This window comes from Tasmannia lanceolata, unplaced genomic scaffold, assembly GCF_043159265.1.
Source record: "Tasmannia lanceolata isolate RefF3 unplaced genomic scaffold, GAP_Taslan_0.1 ptg000037l, whole genome shotgun sequence".
NCBI lineage: Eukaryota > Viridiplantae > Streptophyta > Magnoliopsida > Canellales > Winteraceae > Tasmannia > Tasmannia lanceolata.
Window position 1 is genome coordinate 15,329,446 of NW_027518714.1, and position 23,719 is coordinate 15,353,164.

General features: G+C 36.6%; 2 protein-coding genes across 8 annotated transcripts; one reads left to right on the plus strand and one right to left on the minus strand.

Annotated features, from left to right (window-relative positions):
• The first annotated feature begins 567 nt into the window (after window positions 1–567).
• Window positions 568–10,070, plus strand: THA1 (threonine aldolase 1). 3 transcript variants are annotated; one of them, XM_077373261.1, is made up of 10 exons: window positions 568–943; window positions 2,317–2,764; window positions 5,022–5,133; window positions 6,534–6,584; window positions 6,869–6,940; window positions 7,020–7,152; window positions 8,361–8,419; window positions 8,759–8,859; window positions 9,697–9,763; window positions 9,859–10,070. In XM_077373261.1, exons 2-10 carry the CDS (start codon window positions 2,322–2,324, stop codon window positions 9,898–9,900), a joined length of 1,080 nt encoding a protein of 359 aa, XP_077229376.1. In that variant the 5' UTR covers window positions 568–943; window positions 2,317–2,321; the 3' UTR covers window positions 9,901–10,070. The 3 variants fall into 3 exon arrangements, with proteins under 3 accessions (XP_077229376.1, XP_077229377.1, XP_077229374.1); XM_077373262.1 differs by lacking the exon at window positions 568–943 and adding an exon at window positions 990–1,167; XM_077373259.1 differs by lacking the exon at window positions 568–943 and adding an exon at window positions 1,255–1,763.
• A 1,609-nt stretch (window positions 10,071–11,679) lies between these two features.
• LOC143860644 (ARM repeat superfamily protein) lies at window positions 11,680–23,329 on the minus strand. Of its 5 annotated transcripts, XR_013239767.1 has the most exons (7): window positions 23,041–23,328; window positions 21,204–21,484; window positions 17,247–17,363; window positions 13,389–15,242; window positions 12,569–12,735; window positions 12,175–12,212; window positions 11,680–12,053 (listed from the first exon to the last, which is right to left on the minus strand). XR_013239767.1 is itself a non-coding variant. In XM_077371390.1 (6 exons), exons 3-6 carry the CDS (start codon window positions 21,477–21,479, stop codon window positions 12,670–12,672), a joined length of 2,313 nt encoding a protein of 770 aa, XP_077227505.1. In that variant the 5' UTR covers window positions 21,480–21,484; window positions 21,587–21,851; window positions 23,041–23,328; the 3' UTR covers window positions 12,301–12,669. The 5 variants fall into 5 exon arrangements, 3 of the variants coding, with proteins under 3 accessions (XP_077227505.1, XP_077227504.1, XP_077227503.1); XR_013239766.1 differs by having other exon boundaries at window positions 11,680–12,212; XM_077371390.1 differs by lacking the exons at window positions 11,680–12,053; window positions 12,175–12,212 and adding an exon at window positions 21,587–21,851 and having other exon boundaries at window positions 12,301–12,735.
• Between the last annotated feature and the right edge of the window lie 390 nt (window positions 23,330–23,719).

Below are 23,719 nucleotides of genomic sequence, written 5' to 3' on the forward strand. Positions count from 1 at the left end.
GAAGAGTCGACAATGGCGTAGGGGTGAATCTATCCCTACAAGGTTGATCCACTCAGGTAGCCAATTCCAAGAATAATTTATCCTAGGATTTCTATTCTATCCCCAAGAAGAACAGCTCCATTTGCATGATTTCTGGTTATCAGAAATCTAACTTCAAAGTATAAACCCTATTAATGAACGGTATGGATCAAAGGGATGCCATACTGTGTAATCAAGCACTTTTCTAGTAAGGTTGCGCCTATAAGATGAACGGTCCGGATCAAAGGAAGGCCATAATATGTAACATGCACGTACCTCATGACGTTAACAGACTGATCTCATGGCGTGCGTACTACGCATCATGCGGAATATAAAAACTCCGAAGAATAGCAGACACGCTTAAAAGCTTCTCTTTTCCGGCCCCACAATATGCGATGGCGTGAACGTTACGCATCAAGCGCAATTTAGAAATGGCAATGTATTTTTTAGTTTTTACTCCTCCTTGGAGGGGGTGGACTGGGAAAGAAAAGGGGGCAAAAAATTTTCTCTGAGAGGGGCCACCGGCCACGGTTAAGGAGGTGCGCAATGCGCATCTCGAATTATCATGGAATTAATAAAGCAAAATTAAAAGAAGTAGACTGGTACTCTCGTCTCCCTTTTGAAAGAAGTCCGCCATTAAAGTTGCAGAGAAGCTTTTGAACATTTTAAGAAAAAAAAGAAAAAAAGAAGGAAATACTAATATTACATTGTAATTATCAATTTATACAGACGATGCAGATCGAACGTCGTTCTCATCATGTCCACGAGGAGAAAAAAAAAATCTGCGAATATGTGTGGATGGCACTAAAGATTCTAGGGTTAGGGTTTACGTAAGTTAGTGGATACCGCACATTTGTTTGAATACGCTGGAATCCACACATTTTGTTTGAATCCGCTGGAATCCTCTACAGATTTGAATTTTTTAGTGAGTTCTTTTTTTTTTCTTTCTTTTACAAAGAAACACGATTGGATGTGGAAAGTTAGGGTTTGATATATGATTATTAGTCGAGTTGAGGACTTTATATTATGTAAGATTTTGAATCAGAGAAAAAAATTGTAAGGATTATGTGATAAATTAGTGAATCTGTGTTTTGAACGAAGAAGGAACCAAAATCGGAAGCTTTAATAGGCATTTTTCAAATTAATCAGGTCTGATTCTTTTTTTTAAGAAGAGTAGAGTGAATGTTATTGAAATGTTGCTGTAACATTTTGAATCTTGTCTCCGTTTGAAAATTCTAGGGTTTTGCCTTTTTTTTGTCTTTTTTCGGTTAGAAAGGAGGACACGGAAAGGTGTAGAATTGAAAAAAAACGAATTTTTTTAGAGAGGGAAATCGAATTTGGTTAGTTATAGTCTTCAACGTTTGAGTCTGGTCTGCTATAAAATAGGAGCGATGGTTAGAAGGTTATTGACTGGGTTCAGCTGAGTTTCGAGTGTGTTGTGGCTTTTTAGGGCTTTTTTAGAGAGTCAGATATTTCTCTTAGCAGATTCTGTAGAATCCAAGATTTTTCTAGGGCTTTCTGAGGATTGAAGAGGAGATCCATCTCCTTTGAAGTTTTTGTCTCTGCTTCAAATAACGAGTAGAAGGTTTTGGTGGCTTTTTTCGTGTTTAAGTGAAGGGGTTAGGGTTTGGTGTTTGCAGGTGATAGAAATAAGAATTAGGGGTTTTCAAATTTGAAGGTAGGAATCGAAATTGACAGACTCAGTCATTGAAAGATGCCTTCTCAGAATCAAATGTCAGGGACAGGTAAAATAATCGCATACGAACTGTAAAAAAATTTGAATTTTAGGGTTCTGAGATTAATATTGTCTCTGTAATTCTACTTTCTTATACAACATAGGAGAAGCTGCAGAAACAAACAGTAAGTAATCATCAGAGCTTTTCTCTTTATTTGAATAATAAGACCGGTGGCCGAGACTCGGGATTGCTCCAGATTGAACTAGGGTGTAAAAAAACCCTAGAATTGTCTCCCAACTAAAAAAATTATTCAAATGATTATCAGAATTCTCCGCAAACCTGTCTTTAAGGTTTCTTAACTTAGACATGGATTGATAGTAACATATTCGTTTGAAGTCATGTTGTAATGGATGCATGAAGCATATACTGTTCCATAGATTCGTGTAGGTTTTAATATTTCTTGATTGTTTCTCTTTCTCTGATTCAATTAATGGGTTTTGCAATTGCAAGAAAGCAGGAGTGTAGTTGGTTTTTTAAGTTGAAGTTTGAATTGAAATTCCTGAACTATTTCCAGATTTCCATTTCTTAGAACTGATTGTATGATTGTATGATTGTAATTCAGCAAAAATGGTGACCAGGAGGGTGGACCTACGATCCGACACAGTCACCAAACCCACCGAAACCATGCGAGCTGCAATGGCAAATGCGGATGTTGACGATGACGTCTTGGGTTCGGACCCAACCGCGTTCCGCTTCGAAGCAGAGATGGCGAGGATCATGGGCAAGGAAGCGGCTCTCTTTGTGCCTTCTGGCACCATGGGAAACCTCATTAGTGTCCTTGTTCACTGTGAGGTTAGGGGAAGTGAAGTCATCCTCGGAGACAACTCCCATATCCATGTTTATGAAAATGGAGGCATTTCGACACTCGGTGGTGTGCATGCAAAGACTCTGAAGAATAATGCAGATGGAACTATGGATATTGCTCTGATTGAAGCAGCAATTAGAGATCCTAGGGGAGAGCTTTACTACCCAACAACTAGGCTAATATGTTTGGAGAACACACATGCCAAGTAAGTTTTCTTTCTTTCATGGGTTTTGTTTTTGCTTGTGGTGGTGTTTACATGGTGACAATTTTAGTTAGTTGTTTATCCATTTGCTTGTGGTGGTGTTTACATGGTGAGAGTATCGGTTGATTGTTTATTCATTTGCTTGTTAATAATTGATGTCTCTTCATTGTCTTACTGGTTGTGAAAGGTGGGGACATTCCTTCTACCTTTTTTTATTAGAATTGTTCATCTTCACATGGCTACGAGGCTGGATTCCTTTTCTTCATATTGTTTGTCCGTCCTTTGTGGGTGCCCACCAAAAGGGAATTTTATATCCTTGTTTGCATTTTTGTTGGCTGGTTTGTGTTCCAATGAGTTAACATACATTGTATTTAAACAAAAAATGTTAATCACTTGCCCTCTTGGTCTTGTCTTAAATAAAATTGCACACATCCCACAGATGGGAGAATATTATCTCACTCCAATGGCCTACTTAGGCAATATTTCTACCACTTCTTTTATCTTATTTAATTCTTTTTTATAGACAGAAATATATATTTTTCCACCCAGACACTAAAAAATGGGTACCGGATCTTTGTCGGACCATAAATAAAGTGCTAAACATGAGGGGAAAAAAACCACAAATTGCATATGAGCTTGTATTGTATTTGCCCCGTGATTATATCATTTAGGGACTGCATTAGTGGGTCTGATGGGTGAGTAGTTCTCTCTACTACTCTGTAATGCATCAATGTTTTCAGTATATAAATATGACTTTATAGTTTACTAATTATGTGTTTGTAAATTACATGTGTACATCGCCACAAACAGTATAGGTAAATATATGTAGGGAAATGATATCAGCACTGCAATGTTTTAATATTTCTGCGGAAGCTTGTCGTTTAGTGTTTAAAGGGCTGTCAAAAGGTTATTACAATTCCCAAAAAGCTCTCATAAGCCCATTAAATACTAAACGACAAGAAGCTTCCGCAGAAATATTAAAACATTGCAGTGCTGATATCATTTCCCTATGTTTGGTTGCCCAAAACATGGAAGAAGGCGGGTGGATTTGTGGAATTTGAATTGTCGGACGTTGTTTGGTTGCCAAATTTGCATTGAAACTCCCTTTTACATCTAGACATGTTTGGGACATTCTAATTGCCTAAAGGTGGTTTTTTTTTTTTTTTTTTTTTGGTGGGGGTTATAAAAGTGGAAAAGGTCTTGTCTTATTCTCTTTTCTCTCTTTCTCTCTCCTCCCTCTCTTTCTCTACAAAACTCTATATTGGTAATGACACACCCCTACATCTTCCACTAATCTTCTAGAGGATTGCCGCACAAACAAACACTACTCACCACTCTTCTACTACTACTCCACTATTCTTCTATCCACTACTCTTCTATACATCTTCCAAGCTTGTCTACTCTCTTCTGACTTCTTCTTTCCCTAATCTCACCGCCACCTTTGACCAACCAAACGGAGCAATATATGTGTTGCCTAGAGAAGAACTTTGGATCAAGATAAGACCATAGTCCTATAAAAACAAATGGATACAACTTTTTTCACGAGGCTTCTGTTACATTATGCATGTGGTATAGCTTCATGGTCATTTCGGTCTTTTAACTACGGTTTTGACTCGTCCTTGTTGACTCTGTTTTGGCCCTATCCGGTCAATTAAAAACTCCTTTTACTCTCCTGAATCAGTGAAAAACTCACTGTATCAATCATTGACTCGCTCGAGTCAACTCAGTTTTACACGGAGGTGAGTTCTTGTGTAAGTACAAGTTCTTCAACACTGTTCTTAATAGATAAAGTGAAAACTTATTCTATATTAGTTTCCTCCTCCATTTGTTGTCATGTTTTTAACATTCTGTACATCAGGCAACCTCAGAAGGTTGTTTTACTAACCTTAACCATTTCTTTTTTAACATTTTTTAAGAGAAAAAAACAAATGAAAGTTTAGATCTTTAGAATCTGTAGAGACTTTAGAAGCAGCCCATATGTTGGTTGTGGTCAGTAGTTTCATAATTTCATAATTCTGATGTTTGCCTGGTTTAATAAGATTTGACTTTTGGAAACTTTTCCCACTTTATTTTAGTTCATATGATAGTTGTATGCAATTCTCATGTAAGAAATAAAGAAATCTACACATTCCTTCGTTACTGTTTTTTTTCTTAAATGGAAATTCCCTTGTTACTGTTTACATCCAAGTGCCAACAGCCAACAGGTCAGCGTATATTCGGATTTCCAATTGGTATTATTGATTCTTGATTATGATTGCAGTTGTGGTGGTAGATGCATTTCCTTAGAATATACAGACAGAGTTGGAGAGGTAGCAAAAAAACACGGGCTGAAGCTCCACATCGATGGAGCACGCATTTTCAATGCATCAGTGGTAAGTAATTATTTCTCATTTTCTGAACTCTGAATGATGATTTAAGCTATTCTATTATATGGTATCTATCTTAATGCCTTAAAGCTTTTATGCATGGAATTAATTTTGACATCCTTGTTATTTCTGTATTAAGTAATTATTTCTCATTGTCTGAACTCTGAATGATGATTTAAGCTATTCCATTTTACGGTAGCTATCTTAATGCCTTTTGTAAAGTAATTTCAGCATCCTTGTTACTTATTTATTTATGGATCTTTAATCATATATGAGGTTGAATATATTGTATTCGTTCATCAGCCATATGTAGTTATTTCTCATTGTCTGAACTCTGAATGATAATTTAAGTTATTCCATTATAAAACAGCTATCTAATGCATTTTAACTCTTATGCATGATATGCAATTGTTACCTTTGTATTTCTGCATCTTTAAGTATATTTTAGGTTAAATGTGTTTGTATCACATACATGTTTGATTCATCTTTGCATGGAAGCTTTTTATGAATTTTCCAGTGCGAATTGGTACTAATTCTTCTTAATTTGCCTTGGAGCATAACCATATATGAATTGGTGAAACTTGAAATGAAGAAACCAGAGAACTACATAAGATTTATCTACTCTTGGATCCCTAGCTCATGAAAATGGAAATACAACTCAAAATGACAATATTTCTAATTAAATTTAGATTATGAAATACACGAATGAAAAATGTTCATCTGCCCACTGACATTAATTGGCTCAGTTTGTAATTTGGGAAATGACATCACTATTTTTTTAAATAATAGCACTCTTTCACTTTATTAAACTGTTTTATAATTGGTTGTTGGTAATTTTTTAGAACATTGACAGCCTTTTAACAGCTATTAGAGAAGTGTAAAGAGGAGTGCCATTATTAAATAAGAGAGTTCCGTTATCATTTCCCTATAATATTCCTAATTCTTAGTACTTTCCTAAATTTTCTTATTACTCTGTTTGTGTGCCTTATTTTTTTCATTTATATCCTCAAAATTTTTGTAAAAATATATTTAAATACTAGATAAATGTCATACGGAAGTGGCAACTGTGTTTAATTTTGCTGTACAAACATGATTGGACAGTCAAAACAATTTTGTTCATCAGAGCATGTCAGCATAGTTGGATAGCATTGTTCTACTTACAAATGAGAAAATTTACCATTTGTCCTTTTCAAATTTACATTAGAAAACATTCATATCTGGGTCATACAGGGCTACTGTCATTTGTCTTTTTTCAAATTTACCATTTTATGCTTTTACATTATGGAAAATGAATTTATTACTTCACTTAGCTACCTTTTCTACTGTTTAACTAGATTCCTATGTGAATGGTTTAAAAAAAAAATTCTTTTTCAAAGTCTCTTAACTCGAATAAATTTTTGTGCCAGGCTCTGGGAGTTCCTGTTCATAGGCTTGTCCAAGCTGCAGATTCAGTTTCGGTATGATGTGATAAACTGATTGCTTCTTGATTTTATTTTTTTCCTTTCGATTACAGTTTTTTTTGTCTACAGCCATTTTCTGGTTTCATTTATTTTTTTTAAAAAATCTTCTTGCATAATCATGCAAAATCATTTTCCTTGCACAATCATGCAAACTGTCTCCTAAACCATCTATCGATATATAGCTTTAAATTGTTCATCCGTTTTACAAATAATGTTATTCCTCTGGTAATATATGACCTGATTCTTTGCATGTTGATCTCTTCGTCAAATGTGTGAATCAGGTATGTCTTTCAAAAGGACTGGGTGCTCCTGTTGGATCTGTCATCGTAGGCTCAGAAATATTTATTAACAAGGTACTGATGAAATGGTTCCAGTAACAAGTGTTTTTCTTCAGAGAACTAGTACCAATCCATATTTCATTATTCTTTTCAGGCGAAGAGGCTCCGGAAAACCCTAGGTGGTGGTATGAGACAGGTTGGGGTCTTATGTGCTGCAGCTTATGTTGCATTGCAAGAGAATGTTGGTAGGCTCGAGGATGATCACAGGAAAGCAAAGATTTTTGCAGGTCTTATATATTTCTTTTGTGTTGCCAATTTGCCTATGTTACATGGATTTTTTCTGAATTGGTGAAGTACCATTGTTCGATGTGTGTCGGATTCCAAAACTTTAGGATTGACCCCTTGATGCAGATAATAGGCCAATAAGTGGCATATTTGCCATTAGGATTTCTAGGCACCAAATTTGATGTAGGACCGGGAAGGGAAATAGAAGAAAGAGGAAAAAGAAGAAGAGGAAGAGAAGATTAGAAGTAGAAGAGACGAATTTAGGGGGTAGAAGTAGAAATTAGGGGAGAAGTAGAAGAAGAATAGGGGAAGAAGAGAAGAGGAATTACGGGAGAAAAGAAGATGGAGGAGGAGAAATAGAAAGAAGAGAATATTAGAGGGGAGAAATCTCAACCAATTCATTTAATCATCCAAAGTTCACAATAAAGCTGTAAAGAGGCCTATAAATAGGCAATTAACAACCTAAAAGATAGAAACCTGCTAAAATAAGAATTTCTAAAAGACTAAACTTCCTAATTCTAGATAACATGGAAAATAAAAGCCTAAAAACTAAATAACATGGAAAATAATGCCTAGAAATCCTAATGGGCAAATATGCCACTTATTGGCCTATTATCTGCATCACCCCTTTAATCTATTTTTCCTAAATACTACAACAAATTAATTTACAATCATCACATGTTTTGTTTTATCTATCCTAATAGTAAGTTTTTTATGTACATTCAATGAAGAGTACGTTTTTTATGTAAAAATAAAACATTATATTTACTTAACCTACCAAAATTCCCAATATATAACTATATTATCATGTCAAAGAATTAAAATTAGGCAAATCAATGAATCCTTTTTTTGTTTTGAGGTTAGCCGAATCCGACACTTAATACCCGTGCCAAATTCTAACCCTCTCATTCGTACTCATGCTACATAAGCTAGTTTCATCCTAAATTCCATTTGTCTATATAATTGATTTTGGTAATTTTCAATCACCATTCACCAGCATCCCCCGTTTTGACACTAAAACAAGTGCAATCTTCTGAACTCGGTTGTAATTAGTACTTCTTTAAAAACTAGTGGGACTACCTTTGTTAGATTGGCCTTCTGAGAAGGGATATTTGCATTGAGTTATCTATCACCGAAATTCTTCTCCAAATTCTGTTTACGATGGAGAGTGTCCTGGCTTTATAAATGTATCAATCTCAAACTTCTGCAGATGGACTGAATCAAATCAAAGGACTTAAAGTGGACACAGCTTCAGTGGAGACCAATATGGTTAGTATCTCTAGCTACAACACTTATTTAAGTTTTAAATTGAAGCAAGGTTTACAATCTTGAATCTCAATTTGGACACTAAATTGATTAAGTATTCAATTACATTTTCCTAGTTGAAAGGCTTATGTTATAGCTTGATTTTTTTAATTTACTTTGTCGAGTACTCGAATAAAGTTTTTAGGTTTTATGAAAATGAGTTACCCCTTAAACCAAATCTTGAAAGTATTAACTCAGCGAGTTTCTCAAGAACTTCATGTGCCAGTCAAGTTTTACCTTTCTGGGAATTCCATCTGGTGATTGCGGCCAATTCAAGAATTTTCTTTTTTCTTCTATGGGCAGATATTTTTTAATATCATGGAGGGTTCAATGATCATGGTGGGGGAACTCTGCAATATTTTGGAGGAACATGGTATACTCATGATGCCCGCAAGCTCATCCAGGTAGGTTTTCAGTTTTAAGAGTTTAAGAGGTTTTCATCTATTACAGTTAATTTTTTTGCCAAGAAAATAATGTGTCGAGTAAATTTTTGGGAATTTTAGTTGAGCTTTTACCATAAATCGGGTAAAATCGTGTCTGGTTCGGATTGATACCAATTCATTTTTTAGCAAAAGCTCAACCTGACCCCACCCAAATTGCACCCCTAGTTGAAGAGCATGTATATGTTTGTAAGCAGCATCTCTTCCTGGTCTCATGATAGCCTATTTAAGTCTATTACAAGTCCTATTAGCTTCGTTTAGATTCCAAATCCAACTCATCTCAGCTAATGAAAAACTCATTTATCTTATAAAATCACCTGAGTTGACCTTGATTTTGCCAGTCTTTTTATTATAATACCAGAGTTTGCTTTGGTATTTGCATCCTAGAAAGACAATTGAGTGTGCCAAGTTTCGAGTCAATTAGTGGTCGAGTTTTAGCCACACTCTGAACATGTGTATGTATTAGACATTAGAGGTGGGACCGAAGGAAACTTGGATCAAGAATTTGCTTCAATGAAGTGCGGCCGATTTGCTCCACAATGAACTGAATAAATTGATTATGTGCATCCATAGAAAAGCTCTCATTATTTAGATGGTTCAAGTCATAAAATACCTTAGTTCTTATTCCTCCAGTTCTCTCCTCTGTTCTTGACATCTATCTCTCGGGGACTCTAACCTGTAGTCCAAGATCACTACTAATCAGTTAAGAGTTACTCAATGATCTTCCTTTACAATATTCCAAATCAAGCCCAAAACATAAATCTGTCCGTTAATTTAACGATTGGTTTCTTGTTGTTTCAGCATCAGGATTGTCCTCCACCACCAAATTTCGGAGAGCGATGTCCATTACGCACTGTCATGCATTCAGGTGATTTGATAACTTCATTCAACCTCATGTTATGCCTTTAGGTTATTGAATTTTGTTCTCTTCAAACCTCATGTCTGGTTACTTGAATTTTGCAGCAAGCTGTTCTTCAACTTCAAACTGAAACTATCGGGAAATGATATGTTGAGGGTATTGGCCTCTTAGCTGAAAATAGCTTTCCTTATTTCTTAAGAGAAAAAAGTATGGTGTGAAGACGTATTTTCATTAATGAAGGTTTATTTTGCTCTATTTTGGACTGAAGAGTGTAATTCTTGTAACTTATATCTAATGTTTACCCTTCTCTTTGTTACATGTATTCCTTCAGGCTCCCTTTCTTCGACATAAAATCGGTGCAATACAAATTTTGCTCATTTTTTCACTTAAAAATGGACGTAAATTTTGGTTTACGCCCATTTTATATACCCATTTTGCGTCTAGGCTCTGTTTCTTTCGACATAAAATGGGCGTAAAATAAATCTTATGCCCATTTTTAGGTAGAAAAATGGGTGTAAAACTTGTTTTGATGCCCATCTTACTTGAGCAATGGAGAAAGAAACAGAGCCAAAGGATTGAATGTAACAAAGAGAAGGCATCGGCATTATTGTAGCTGTTGAAGTATGAAATTGGCTTAAGTGAAAATCTAGGGTGTGGCATTAGGATTATTTTTGAGTGAAGTGTCCATGAAACCCTCTAGTTAAAATCCATCCATCCACCCACCCACCCTTCTTCCATCCTTCCTTTTTTATCACCCCCCTTCTTTATTTTAAACTTTACTAGTTGCTTGGTTGTTATCCTGTTATGGCAACTGCCAAGAACCCATTTGTACGTAAATTACAATCAACGAGTTGTTTTCTAGACTCACCCACTAATGCAAGTGGATTGCCCATCCAAACTTGAAACTTACCCAAGAAATTTTTTTACAAGTTAATGGAAGAAAGAAAAAATTGAGATGTTGTAGAGGTTCCTGTTCGAAGTTGGATAAGAAATATGAACTTCAGATGTTGATTCTTCTGTCTTCTATTTTCTTTATGAATTCATACAAAGATTTTTCTTCTACATGAGAAGAAAAATGTGGGAAACACGAGAATGCCTACTTTAAGTTAAAAGAAGAAAAATAGAATACAGAGGCAACGATTCCTCACGAGGAGAATAGGCAATTTCAACCCCCTTGTTTCTTTTTCTTGAAAATGACTACATTTTCAGGAAAAGACGATCAAAGGGGGTGGAAATGCTGGGAAAGGGGGTTGAAATATCATTTCACGTTCTTTTCATTCCCCTGGCCCTGTTTGGATGGCAAGAATTTTGTGGAAAAGTTTGGGAAGGAAAAATATTTCTAAAATTTCCTACATTTTTACACATGACAAAAGATAATTGGAACCGGCCGTATTCAAATTTCACTAACATAGGAATACAATTTATGATGATATCCGTCCAAATTAACCATAATCATATCATTTCCCTCTATATCGTAGAAAGAAAGAAAAATCCCAATAAAACTTTTTCTATAGAAATGTTTTTCTTGCAATTCAAACACGAGAATAGTTTGAAAATGTTCCATTAAGAATAAAAAAAATGGTTCATTAAGAATTGCGCGTCTGTTTGGTCACTCAAACTAAGATTTTCTTTTATTTATTTTGGCATGTAAAATCAAGAGTTTCCCGATTGAGATTAGGGTTAAATTATTTAAAGATGAAAATATGTTTCTCTTGTAACTTTGCAGTTAGCAATATTGAAAAGACTCTTGTCTTCTCCCATGAACTTAACGTCTGTTTAGAAGTGAACAGCTTAAATCATGCTCCATGTGTTATTGTTTCTGAGAAGTGAGAAGCATTGCAAAATGCGATGGGTCTAAAAAAAGAGGACACATGTATAGTCATTAAAAGTAAAGATGAAATACATGATGAGCGTAATTGAAAGTGAACAAGCACATAGAAAGAGATGATAGGGTTATAATATGTCGCAGAATAGATTAAGGATTACAAGTAATAAAGAGGTCTTTGATTAGAATTTATACTTTTATAACTTTTATAACTTTTTTTGGAAAAAGATCCACATGAGGTTTATATTAAACTTAAGATGGGTTTTTAAGTTTCAAATACTCTTTTAAATCTACTCATTTGACATTATCAGGAGAACGCTCTTTAGGAAAAATAACCACTCGTAGTTTTAATTAAGAGGAAAAGTGTAGGAAGCACACTTTCCTTAAATTTGAGAAGTGAGAAGAATTTAGCTTACGAAGAGAGCTTCCCACCCAACTAAGAAGCTTCCGATAACTATAGTGCAGTCAGTAGTCCTACACCCAACTAAGAAGCTTACGTAAGAACACGTTCACACGGGCTTATCAGGATGGCATTCTTCTCACAAGAAACATTTATTTCTAAGTCAATGCGACCATAACACACAAGAGACAGTACCAGATGATAAATTTTGGCCCAGACTTGCTTTTTGGTTCCTGGCAAGAGCAGAAGTGAGGATCTGATATACATCCAACTTATATTTACAATAAAGCAGAAAAAAATGAAATGATTTAGCCATGTGTATGTGTGGCGAGATAACAGTACTAAATATAATGTGCATAAGAGAATAAAAACACATGTAGCATGACGATACAACAGTAAGATTACAGCATATACACATATTTGCAACACTACATTGACAAGCAAATACAATCGCCTGATCACAGATCAGGGTTGATTAGTAGTGGAGCAATCATAAAAAAAAAAAACTATGTTACAAATAATTAAACAAAAAACAATACTCAATACGGTATTGATAAAGCATGGGCATACCAGTAGTAGACCTTCTTACATTGAATCAAAGACAGAGATGCCCCAGGTCGACTTCCTCATTAACAGAAGACCATAGAAGACTGAACTTAGCATGGGAAGAGATCAGACTTTGAGCAAGCATCATGATTTCACTTTCCCCACGCTCCCCTCTCGCTGGTTCCGAAAATGACTAAGAATCTGCTGTGCCTGCACCATTTCATAATCTCCAGGTTAGAGAGTGATAAGAATGCTGTTAACCATTTTATAATCTCTTTTCAAATCAGGGAGTGCTCCGAACTCGAACATTAGGGGCCATTTGGATACATGGATTGTAGTCCTGGATTTTATAAGCTAAAACCTGGCTTTTACAATCCTGAAAATGCACAATCCAGATTTAAGATTATAAAATCCAGGTTTTAGCTTATAAAATCTAGGTTTTAGTTTGTAAAATCCAGGATTTTACAATCCTTGTATCCAAACATCCCGTAAGTATAGTTTGAAACCCAGGTTGTGCACCTTGGCACTAGAAGCCATTTGGGGCATGTCTTGGAACTATGATATTTTCTGTAGCCATATGAAGATGGACAGTGATCCGGGGTGAACTCCTAAACAGTAAAGCCCATGTAGGAGAGTCAGGTCATCATCATAACATGATCTGAAGGTGTTAAGGAATGGGCCTCACTTTCTTTTGACTCGCAATTGATGGGATTAATTGGGAGGATGACTCCTCACTTTCTTTTGACTCTACATGGACTTTCACGCCGGATCATTTCCCTTTGAACATATCATATAAATATTTCGGACCCAAACATTTTCTTGTGTGTGTGTGTGTGTGTGTGTGTGTTTGGTCAGATACACACCTTTTCTTTTGCTCTTGGTGTACCCGACTGAGATAATGCAACCAAAGGTGGTACAGCTCCTTCTTGCAGAACAAGAGTGCAAAACTTTTGGCTATTAATACATAGTTGCATCAAGGCAGAGGCAGCATTTTCCTTTCCTCTTTGTGACCCTGTCTCAATAAGCTCGACTAGCAATGGAATGCCGCCCTCTCGAGTAATAGCTGACCTGCCCTCTGAAATTGACGCTAAATTTGCCAAAAGGGCAACGGCCTTGTCAGCCATCCCCACATCGGGGTCCATTAGCTCGACAAGGTACTTCACGGCACCGGCTTGTACTATACGTGCCTTGTTCTCATGAAAGATAGACAAATTGAATAAGGCGGTAGCAGCATCTTTCTTCCCTCTGAGGGTCCCGGAGCCTAGAAGATCAACTAAGGCCTTAACTGCGCCAGAGCGGCCTATCTTAATCTTGTACTCTTCCAAGACAGAGAGGCTGAACAAGGTTGCAGCAGAGTTCTCTTTGGCCTCTGCATTTCCTGACTTCAAAACATGGATAAGCGGGTCAATTGCTCCCGCTTCCGCGATTTCCGTCTTATTATTGTCATTGATTGATAGGTTGAGCAGAGCTGTAACGGCATTATCTTGGGTCGTCTTCATGGTCGAATACAACAAGGAAACCAACAATGGTATAGCCCCACATTTTGAAATTATAATGCGGTTTTCCATATTGTGCTTTGCAAGAAGCCGCAACTCTGCCGCTGCAGCTGTTTGAGCTTCGTTTGATTGACTCTTCAGATCCTCAACCAGTTTCTGAACATGGGAGTAAGTTGTTAAAGCATCATATCCTGAGGCTACGATTGGAGAAAAATTATTTCTGTGATTGACACCATTCCCAGATAACAATGGAGAGAAACCCGAATCTTTATTTGAAGGAGAAGAGGCTGGAGACTCTGACATGACTTCTCCAGATATCTCATATATTTCGGCACATTTACTTGAGGCTGCGGGCATAGAGTCAATGCTAGAAATAGCACTTGAGACAGATTCACTCCTGCTATGACTATATGATTGGCATGGGTTGGATTCTGAAGGAACCTTACACGGCAATATTTGATTATGACTATTGCAGAAAACATTTTTCTCCACTGAGTTGCAGTCTTCTTCATCACTTCTTGATGAAGCTTCAACCCTTTGACTTGCGGGCCCATTTTCAACTTCAAGAGAAGACTGTGAAGAGGAATGGCTATGCCCACGGAAACTATCAGCTCGGCGGATGTGCTCAAGAGCTCCATGAGAAAAGGAGTCTGAGGAAATACTATTTAATTCAGCGGAATCAGAAAACCTAATGTGGTTGTCCTCGCACCAATTTGCAATCAGTGCCTTAACAGTGTAGTTAGGTATAAGATTAGTATGACCGAGTGTTTGACGACTTTTTGGACAAGTTTTGAGCCCTTGATCAAGCCACTTTTGGATGAAAGCCCTTTCATATGTCAGTCCGGAAGCAACAATTACAGGATCCAACATCAATTCCATTGACAGTGGGCAGCGAAAATATGAAGGAATAGATATCCCATTTACTGCTTCAAACTGCCCGTTTTTAACAACACAAGCCCGAATATGAGCAACAAGATCAATAAGCTGATAAATGTAGCCTGCCTCTTCTTTATTTTTCATGAGTTCGGTTTTTATTCTTTCCTTTTCTAGAGCGATACTTTCTGATAGCAATTCTTGATTTGATGTCAAACTGAGTGACTTAGAAATCCTCATTAGATGTTGAGTGCTAGGTATGAGATTGTCTCTTTGATCTCTAAGAGCTTCTTCTATGAGTAGTGGTGTTCGATCCTGTTCTGCACATTGAAGTTCCTGCATACAGTTCTGAAACAATTCATCAAGAAATCAGCTTTATATATAACTCATAGTCAACAGAGAGGAGAAAGGTAAAGCAAGCTGAAAGAACCTATGTAATATACAAATCATCAAGACATTGTTTGTCATCTACTTGTTTTCTACTTTGAGCTTTAATATAGAAAATGGAGGGGATTCTACCTTTTGACATAATGTGTGATCAATGGAATGGTTACAGACCTTTTACTAATCATTTACACATGTAGACATAATTTGCAATGGAGGGAGACTGTTGTGAGTGTTTCAAACATTGTTTAAAACCTCCCTGCATCAATAGTCGACTCCTCACCCGAGTTGACCCCCTTTTTCCCTAACAAAGTCAATAAATCTTCTTCGACTCAAGTTAATGAAAAATGGACAGCGTGCATCATTGACTCACCAAAGTCAATCGTTTTTATCCAGGCCAAGTTCTTGTCCAAGTCCGAGTTTTGAAACATTGGTTTCAACTTTCAAGAATGGGATTTTTGGAGCCATATGTCGAGGGAGCCTGATGGTGGTAGAGTATTAGGGTCCTTTTGTAGAGTTTTAAGGGAATTCCAGTTACTTCAAAGAGCTTTGTCCCACTTTCACATTCTGATAGTGTGAGCGGAGGACTCTCCAATTAGATCATGTCAAATTGTCAAGCATTTGGCCCTTCTCTATTCAATCGATTTAAATCCTACAGTTTCAGGACAGCAACCTCGTCGTTCCAGATACAAAGCTCTTTTTCTTCTATTACTAACACTTATTTTTATTTTTATTTTGGTAGAATTGAACCAGTAACCACGAAGGACTTTCCAACTGAGTTTTTTTTTTTTTTTTGGCTGATATTTTCCAACTGAGATCTGGATCACTCCAATTTTTTTTCACCATTAACCACAAATTATTGCTAAAGAAACAAAGAAAAATTGAATTACACGCCTGAAACAAAAACCAACATCACAAGAGTGATATATCCTACATGCAGTGAGTGACCTTGTCACTCCATCTACTTACATCAAGAATCTGCAATGTTATGATCATGTTTTGATAGCTACCCAAACCATTGTGTGTAATTAATCAAACACCCTAATGCAGTTGAGGTTTGGACCTTAGTAAGCAAACCATGTATACTTTTCTCCACATAGATTTTCCTACATATTCCAACCTTATCTCATCCGAACAATGCTTCTGACATCAGTAGTGTCTGCAAGAATTTCTTTGAAGTAGTCTTTTGGCGAGTAATCATGAATTTCTAAGTTGAGTTGCTCAGAACTGTTTTGTCTGATCAATCACCACTTTTTCTGAAAATTGCCTTCTGCACGAAACCACGCAATCCTTAAGAAGTTTGGTTGCCCTGAAACTCTAACCCTATGTGCATAAAGTCCAAAGGATATAAAGTTGAAGACAAGAGAGCAAAGAAGGCGAAATCTGGGGAAAAGGCAACTGGGGCACCTTTATTTCGACAGACAAGATCTGAACAAGGTATGGAAGAAACTTGCAAGTCATTTCTTCGGAAAAAAAGAAACTTGCAAGTCATCGCTATTTATTGATTATGACAGTATTGCAGGTGAAGGGGAGTGGAAGAAGCAATGGATAAGCATGGCTAATGGTGGAGGGAGGCAGAGACAAGGAGGATTGTCATATGACAGTAGTGTATGGCTCAAAGGGAAGTTGGTAAAAAAGAAATCTATTGATAAAAGGAAAAATAAATTATTTCAAGAAAATTAAACCAAGCTGTAAGGATATGGGGAAAAGACAAGGGCTTTATTTTTTATTTTTTTCATTTCCCTTTCACTATTACCATAACTGTATGGATGTCAAAAGCATGTCAGTTTTTCCAGGTTCATGTGTTTGACACCAAGATACAAGTCAATATCTAAGTAACATACGAACAAAAACTCCCAAGGCTATCAACAGCTGTAAAGTTGAGAACTAATTAGGGTATGAAAAATAATTAAACAATAAAGAGAAGTATCAAATGAAATACATCATATATGCAGCCATATTAAGTACCTGAATGCAAGTTAAATGTGAGGTTGAAGGAGATGATGTCAGCAATCCACTCAATAAACAACAAATCTCCAGCGAAGACCTCTGGAGCTTCATTATCAACCGCTCACTCTGTAATACCTAGAGAGAGATAACACCAGAGAATCAAGAGGGGATGCTAAGTTCATAAAATAAGACACGACAATTGTGGAGTTCAAATATGAAGCTTGACCAGGAATGATTTGCAGAACCTACTACAAGATTCTTCTGTGTGCAACATTTTTGTTAAGAACTTGAAGTTCGTGATTTTGAATTCAAAACAATTCAAACCAAACCCAATGGAACACACCTCAAGTGTCAATTTGAATCCCTATTTGGAAAAAGCTGTACATGACTCACTCAGAATGCAAGTTTATGGTTCCATGAGGTGGATTTAAAGGTAGTTTGTCTTCTCAACTGAAGGGTGACGAAATGGAATTGCAGGTAAAATACCAAGCGTGAGCTCCTTCATTTAATTGGTCACCATTTAGTCCATTATTTACTACATAGAATTTCACTGAAAACATTTAATTTAAGGGCGATGATATTTTCACCCCCCCTCTGCAGTACGCATGCGCCCCCCTTATAACGTGATTTGACGTCAAAACGCGTTAAAGTTGCCCACTGTTCACGTCAAATCACGTTATAAGGGGGGCGCATGCGTACTGCAGGGGAGGTGAAAATATCGTCTCCCTTAATTTAATTTATAAGTTTCAGTGAAATTCCATGTAGTAAGTTAGTAATAGACTACATGGTGACCAATTAACTTACTACTCTTAGTTGGTCACCATGTAGTCCATTACATTCGCTGACCATGGACCGTAGCTGATATTATCGCACAAATTTGAGATCTAGTGGCTGTGATAAACCCCAAAATCCAACACATGAGGCGGTCAGCGAAGGAAGAGGCCGACAAATTAGCGAAACACAGGGCAGACCGGGAAGGCATAACAATTGTACAAAGCACCTCTGCAAATATTCTGTGATACGAATACGGATGGATCTCATTGTACACTAATCCCCTGTAATCCAAAGGGTTCAGTAGCTGAGCAGGGAGCATCTGTTCTGCGGGGCTCCTTGCTGCTGTATGTGGACTTGTATGTACCTGTAGGGGGACGTCTTGTCCCAGCCTATGTACTTAAGACAGGTTTATTAATAATAGTTACCTTTAAAAAAAATTATGGTTTTTTTCTTGTTTTAAATATTATTGTCTTTTTAAGTTCATAAAATACCATAGTTTCCAGAGCAAGAAGCGAGTGCGAGAAGCGAAAGCAGGAAGCAAGGGGTTAGAAAAGAGAAAATGCAGGAAACGAAACGATCTAAAGAAAGAAAGTGTGTGGGAAGCATCATTGATAGTCAACATGAAGCACGTAATAAGCCTCATTGGACGCAAACAAGAAGTACATAAAACGAGTAGGATTGTAATAGGTTGCAGAGGAAGGGTTAATATAGGCGAGGATTACAAATAGAAGAGAAAACTCACAACTAATTAGAATTACAAGTTTGAGGAATTCATAGTTCCACATGTTGTATTCATGTATATTTAATGTTAAGATTTTGAAAAATGATACCACATAATTTTCATTTGAAACTTAAGGTAAGTTTTCAAGTTTTAAATGAACTCTTTTTTCAAATAAGTTACTTTAGTATCATCAAAAGGAGAAAATATTCATTGAGGAAGAAATAATCACCTAACTAGGAAGTGTACTCTTAATTAAGGTGAAACGCATAGGAAGCATCTCGAAAGTGCGCTTCCCCTAAAAAATTTCAAAAAAAAAAAAAAAGCATGCTTCCCCTAAATTTGAGAAGCGAGAAGAACTTAGCTTCTGGAGCGAGTTACCATGGAAGCGGGCTTCTCATCTAACTGGGAAGTTTCCAGTAACTATCTAAAATGCTTAAAAAGTATTTATGATCCAAGTATATGATATGAACATGATCCAGCCCTTTAATAGTGTTTCAAAACTCGAACAAAACTCCCAATGTAAATGGGAGTCAACTCGGGTGAGTTGGCGCTTGACACAGTCATAACTTGGGGGAGTCCAAAGGAGTTTCGATTGACTTGGTAGGGCAAAACATGGACAGAAACAAGAATTCGACCAAGGTAAAAGGGAGTTGACTCAGGCCAGTCGGTGATCAATGCAGGGAGTTTTAAAACAGTGCTTTAATTATTTTTCGAACATTGGCATCTGGGTTAGACTCAATATCGGAATTAGTGGGTTTTAAAGGGGATAGAAACTTGTCACAACAAAATAAAGTGGCTGAAAATGGATGGGAATAACCTCAAAGAACATGTAAGAAGTTCGTCATAGTTAGAAGTACGAGCAAAGAAGTTCGTCATAGTTAAAAGTATGAGCAACTCCTATAATGCCTTTGAATCAAGTTAACATCTGCACAGGGGACATGTATATCAGAACTCACTGTCACTAATTGAACCATGCAATGCATGATTATCTGGATATTTTTCGGGTGGTATTTTGATGTGTTTCAAGTTTCAACCATTTTGCATCATATTAAGCCTCACATGTGCCATATTTTTTCAGACGAATTAGGAGAAAAGGACAAAAGTATAAAAGGAATGAGAAGTGCCATAGAAACAGAAAATAATGGTGGTCAAGGTCATTTTAGGGAGACAATTAGGCAAGTTCAGTGTTTAGTAGACATCATATGCAAAGTGTTGAAGATATTTATATAGGGCCCACTACTACACATACTACATGCTTTATATCCATTAGACTTAAGTGTTTTGAGTTCATTTGATAGGAAAATTCGTTTGCATGGACCTAATGGCATACTTGTAATATTGATAAGTGGAGGCTAATATATATGATGAATTCACGTGGTAGGAGATTAACCCTCTCTAATTCCTTCTCTATTCTTTCTCCTCTCCCTTCTTTTATCTCTTCCTTTTCTTTTCTCTTCTCCCTTTTTTATTTTTCTTCTTTCTTCATTTCTCTTTTTCTCTTCTCCCTTCTTTCTCTTCTTTCTTCTTCTACCTTTCAATGCATGTACATGGTGAAAATCATTCAATATTAACATAGTAAAAAAGCAGAGCAGTCATGGATTCCAAGGGAACTAAAATCTAATCCTCCGTTTCATATTTTCTCTTTTGCCTCCTCCATTATTGGGAATTGCATTCATTTCTCTTTGCCTTCTCCACCATTGGAGAATTGCAGCAATACCCTACTCGAAACCCTACCATGCTCAATCTCTCCCATTCGACCTAAAACCCTAGACCTACCTCGCATGTCCAAGATCTACACCATCCTACTTCCAATACCTCATTTGAAATCTAGATCTATTAGATCTACTGCATCAAAATCTAGATCTACTCTCAATACCCTAGATCTGATTCCTATACCTCATTCGACATCCTAGACCTGTTAAATATATACCTTCACATCTAGATCTACTCCCGCCTAATGAAGTGTTTAACATTTTGGTTTGATTTGTGCCTCCCACATCCCAAGAGATGTCAACCATGTCATATACCACCCCAGAAATAAGGGAGCCACTTACTCATACACGTTTGAAACAGGAGGAACCTTTATAGTTCTGTAATTTCCAAGCTCTGAACTAATTGTCACTTCTTGGACGGCATAGCTCTATTCATAGTTAACAGGGTGGGAAACGAATTCGGGATGTGAAAAGGGAAACGCAGAGAAAAAAATAGAAGGGAAACAAGAAACGGGAAAACAATAGAAAATCGCATGCGAAACTCATTTAGAGACGTCATAGGAAACGCATTAGAAACATTTCAAAAATTATTGAGAAACGCGGATGAAAACACATGAAACACAAGGAAAGCAAGAAAAATATGGTTTTAGGCTTGAAGTACTGCATAAAACAAAAAACTGCCCATGAATTTGATAGTATATATTCTTTTTGTGAAGATGAACAAAAGGGATCCAGTAAGGAAGAATAAAATTATGATATAATACTCACAGTAAATATCTTGCTCATCTTGGGAAACCAACTCTCTACAAACTCTTCAGCCTCATTAACAGCCATATCCAATTCCTCAAATTCTTTAAGTGGCAGTTCATCTGAAGGTATTCTAGAATTAACAACTTCATCAAGCACAGGCTTCAAAAGTTTCAATGCTGAAACCATATTTCTGTAGTCTTTCTGAATTGGCACAGTTTTCATAGTCTGGCAGGTGACTAAATGAATGAACCGAGAAATGCTGTTAGCCAGACCTCGTATAGTTTTTGTGTCCATTAGACCTGTCTCCATAGAAGCAAAGCACATCAGAGTAATAAAGAATTCCCATACTTATTTATTGTTATAAAATAAAGACTTCAATCAAGTGAATTATTAGTTCTCACCTACAACTACAAGCAAATCTACTTCAGAACTAGTGAATTACCATTGGTTTATTTCCAATTCTACACACAAGCCAATGTCCAAGTTACAAAGCTTAAAATCCTAAACTCCACAATAGTGAAGGAAGACTTCCAAAACCAACTTAGCAGAAGACCAAATAGGTTATCACCGACATAAAGCAAATAAGTCCCGGAAGCAATCACCCACAGATTCGACAAAAGTTTCCCTTAACATAAGAGACAAATGCTGTCCACTCCATTCTGAAACCTGAATAATCAGTGATACGTATATTAAAACACAAATCAAGATAAGAACACTTGAGGGATACTTTTTCCTCCAAGAGGTGATTTTAAGAACCCCCCCCCCCCCCCCTCCCCCTATCCTCCCCCACTCCCACCCTACCCCTGCCCTGGCGGGAAACTTCCTATGGCACCAATTTTTCAAATAATATCCCTGATTAGGCCCTGTTCGTTTGAGATTATGATAACCGATGGTGACCCCCAAAATGATTATTGGACTCGAAATTACATTAATTTTGAGTCCAATAATCGGTTTGGAGGCTCACCATCAGTTGTCATAATCTCAAACGAACAGGGCCTAAATATGAAAAAAGATTATGAAGAAGAAATAAGCTATGTAATAAAGTAAACTCTCATAAAAATTGGTAATGATAACTGCTCCACACCATAATTTCTGTATATAAGCCAATCAAACTAAACAGTCTAGTTTCCTCTTATTGCCACTCAAAGGCTCTACTTAAAGTCTTAAACAGCAGTGGATCCAGGTGAAATCAAGACAAGAAACATGAATTGGGAAACCATTATAACAATTTTTACCCTGATCTGAAAAAAAAAAAGGATACAAGTTCAAGAACAAATGGGTCCAAATCTTTAATGATTAAAAAAAATTGAAATGAGCTCTTCTTTTCGATTGGTAGAAAACCAATAATTTTGATTCCCACCATTTCTGCAAGCATGTCCCTAGTAAAGTTTCCAAATTCCAAAACCCAATTTTCCTAGTACAGCCATAAATTCAAGCATTAAGCATGAAAAAACATCGATACGCATCTTTTCTGCATGAAATCATGAAAAGAAAAAGAGAAACCAGAGGAGTTGAACTGAGAGCCTTATGAAAACACAAAACAAGAAAACCCTAATGATCTTTTCTTTGAATCGATATAAAACCAAGGGTTCCAGCTCCTACAAATTTGCAAACATCATGTCCAAGTAGAATTCCCAGATCCTCATGCCCATTTTCCAAAAATAGCCATAAATTCACACATATAGAAACAAAACAAAAAAAACCTATGATGATTCTAATACACAGCTTTTCTACATGAATTTGCACAAAACAAGAAGACAAAGGTGCTTTAATCCCCTACTCATTTGCCAAATCTAGGAAAAATAGAAAATTCACTAAAATCCTTACTTCAAACAAAAGGAAAAACAATCAATACCTCTGTTTTTGCTCAAACTTGCGGATGAAATCTGTAAAGGATGCTGGAGAAAACGGAAAGGTGTGGTTTCTAAGCCCAAATTTATATCCTGATTTTTCTCCATCACTACAATCCTCTTCTTAAACCTTCCTAAAAACCCTAGCTTTTCACAGCTCAGAGAGAGAGAGAGAGAGAGAGAGAGAGAGATGGTACTTTACTACTAGTTTTGTTTGGGGTATTTTTTTATTGTATTTGTTGGGTTTTCTGCTCAACTAAGAACAGTAAGGACAGAGAGATCAGATGAAATGAAATTAACCGATCAAACTGCCTCACCTTTTTATCTTTTTGTAAGGAAATGCTATCAGCAAGACCAATATTTTTTATATCTGCACAAACCCACCTGTCTTTTCTTCTTTAATTGGCTCCTGAGAGCATTTTGGGAAATGTAATAGACAACAGTGTTTGTGAAAATACGAAAAGATGGATGTGCTGATATCATTTCCTGTTTTTTTATATACACCTAATTTGTATGTAAATATTTCAGCTGTGGAATGGAACACTTCCCACTATTTCCAACTTCCAAGGTGGTGTTATGTGTGGTCACCTCACTTGGGTGGACCCACCCCACCCAACTTCCATGAGAGTCAATCTCAACCAACCGATCAGAAACAATCTGAATTCTCAAAAATTGACCCCAGTT

What these genes read in the sequence shown, in the direction of transcription:
- LOC143860644 (XM_077371388.1), bottom strand. Translation starts at nt 23,143, where the DNA reads ATGGAGAAAAATCAGGATATAAATTTGGGCTTAGAAACCACACCTTTC. An exon ending in AAGTTTGAGCAAAAACAGAG is followed by an intron (nt 21,485 to 23,040) that starts GTATTGATTGTT and finishes CTATGGAGACAG; the next exon opens with GTCTAATGGACACAAAAACT. An exon ending in AGATGAGCAAGATATTTACT is followed by an intron (nt 17,364 to 21,203) that starts GTGAGTATTATA and finishes ATCTCTCTCTAG; the next exon opens with GTATTACAGAGTGAGCGGTT.
- THA1 (XM_077373259.1), top strand. Translation starts at nt 1,733, where the DNA reads ATGCCTTCTCAGAATCAAATGTCAGGGACAG. An exon ending in CTTCAGTGGAGACCAATATG is followed by an intron (nt 8,420 to 8,758) that starts GTTAGTATCTCT and finishes TTCTATGGGCAG; the next exon opens with ATATTTTTTAATATCATGGA. An exon ending in ACGCACTGTCATGCATTCAG is followed by an intron (nt 9,764 to 9,858) that starts GTGATTTGATAA and finishes TGAATTTTGCAG; the next exon opens with CAAGCTGTTCTTCAACTTCA.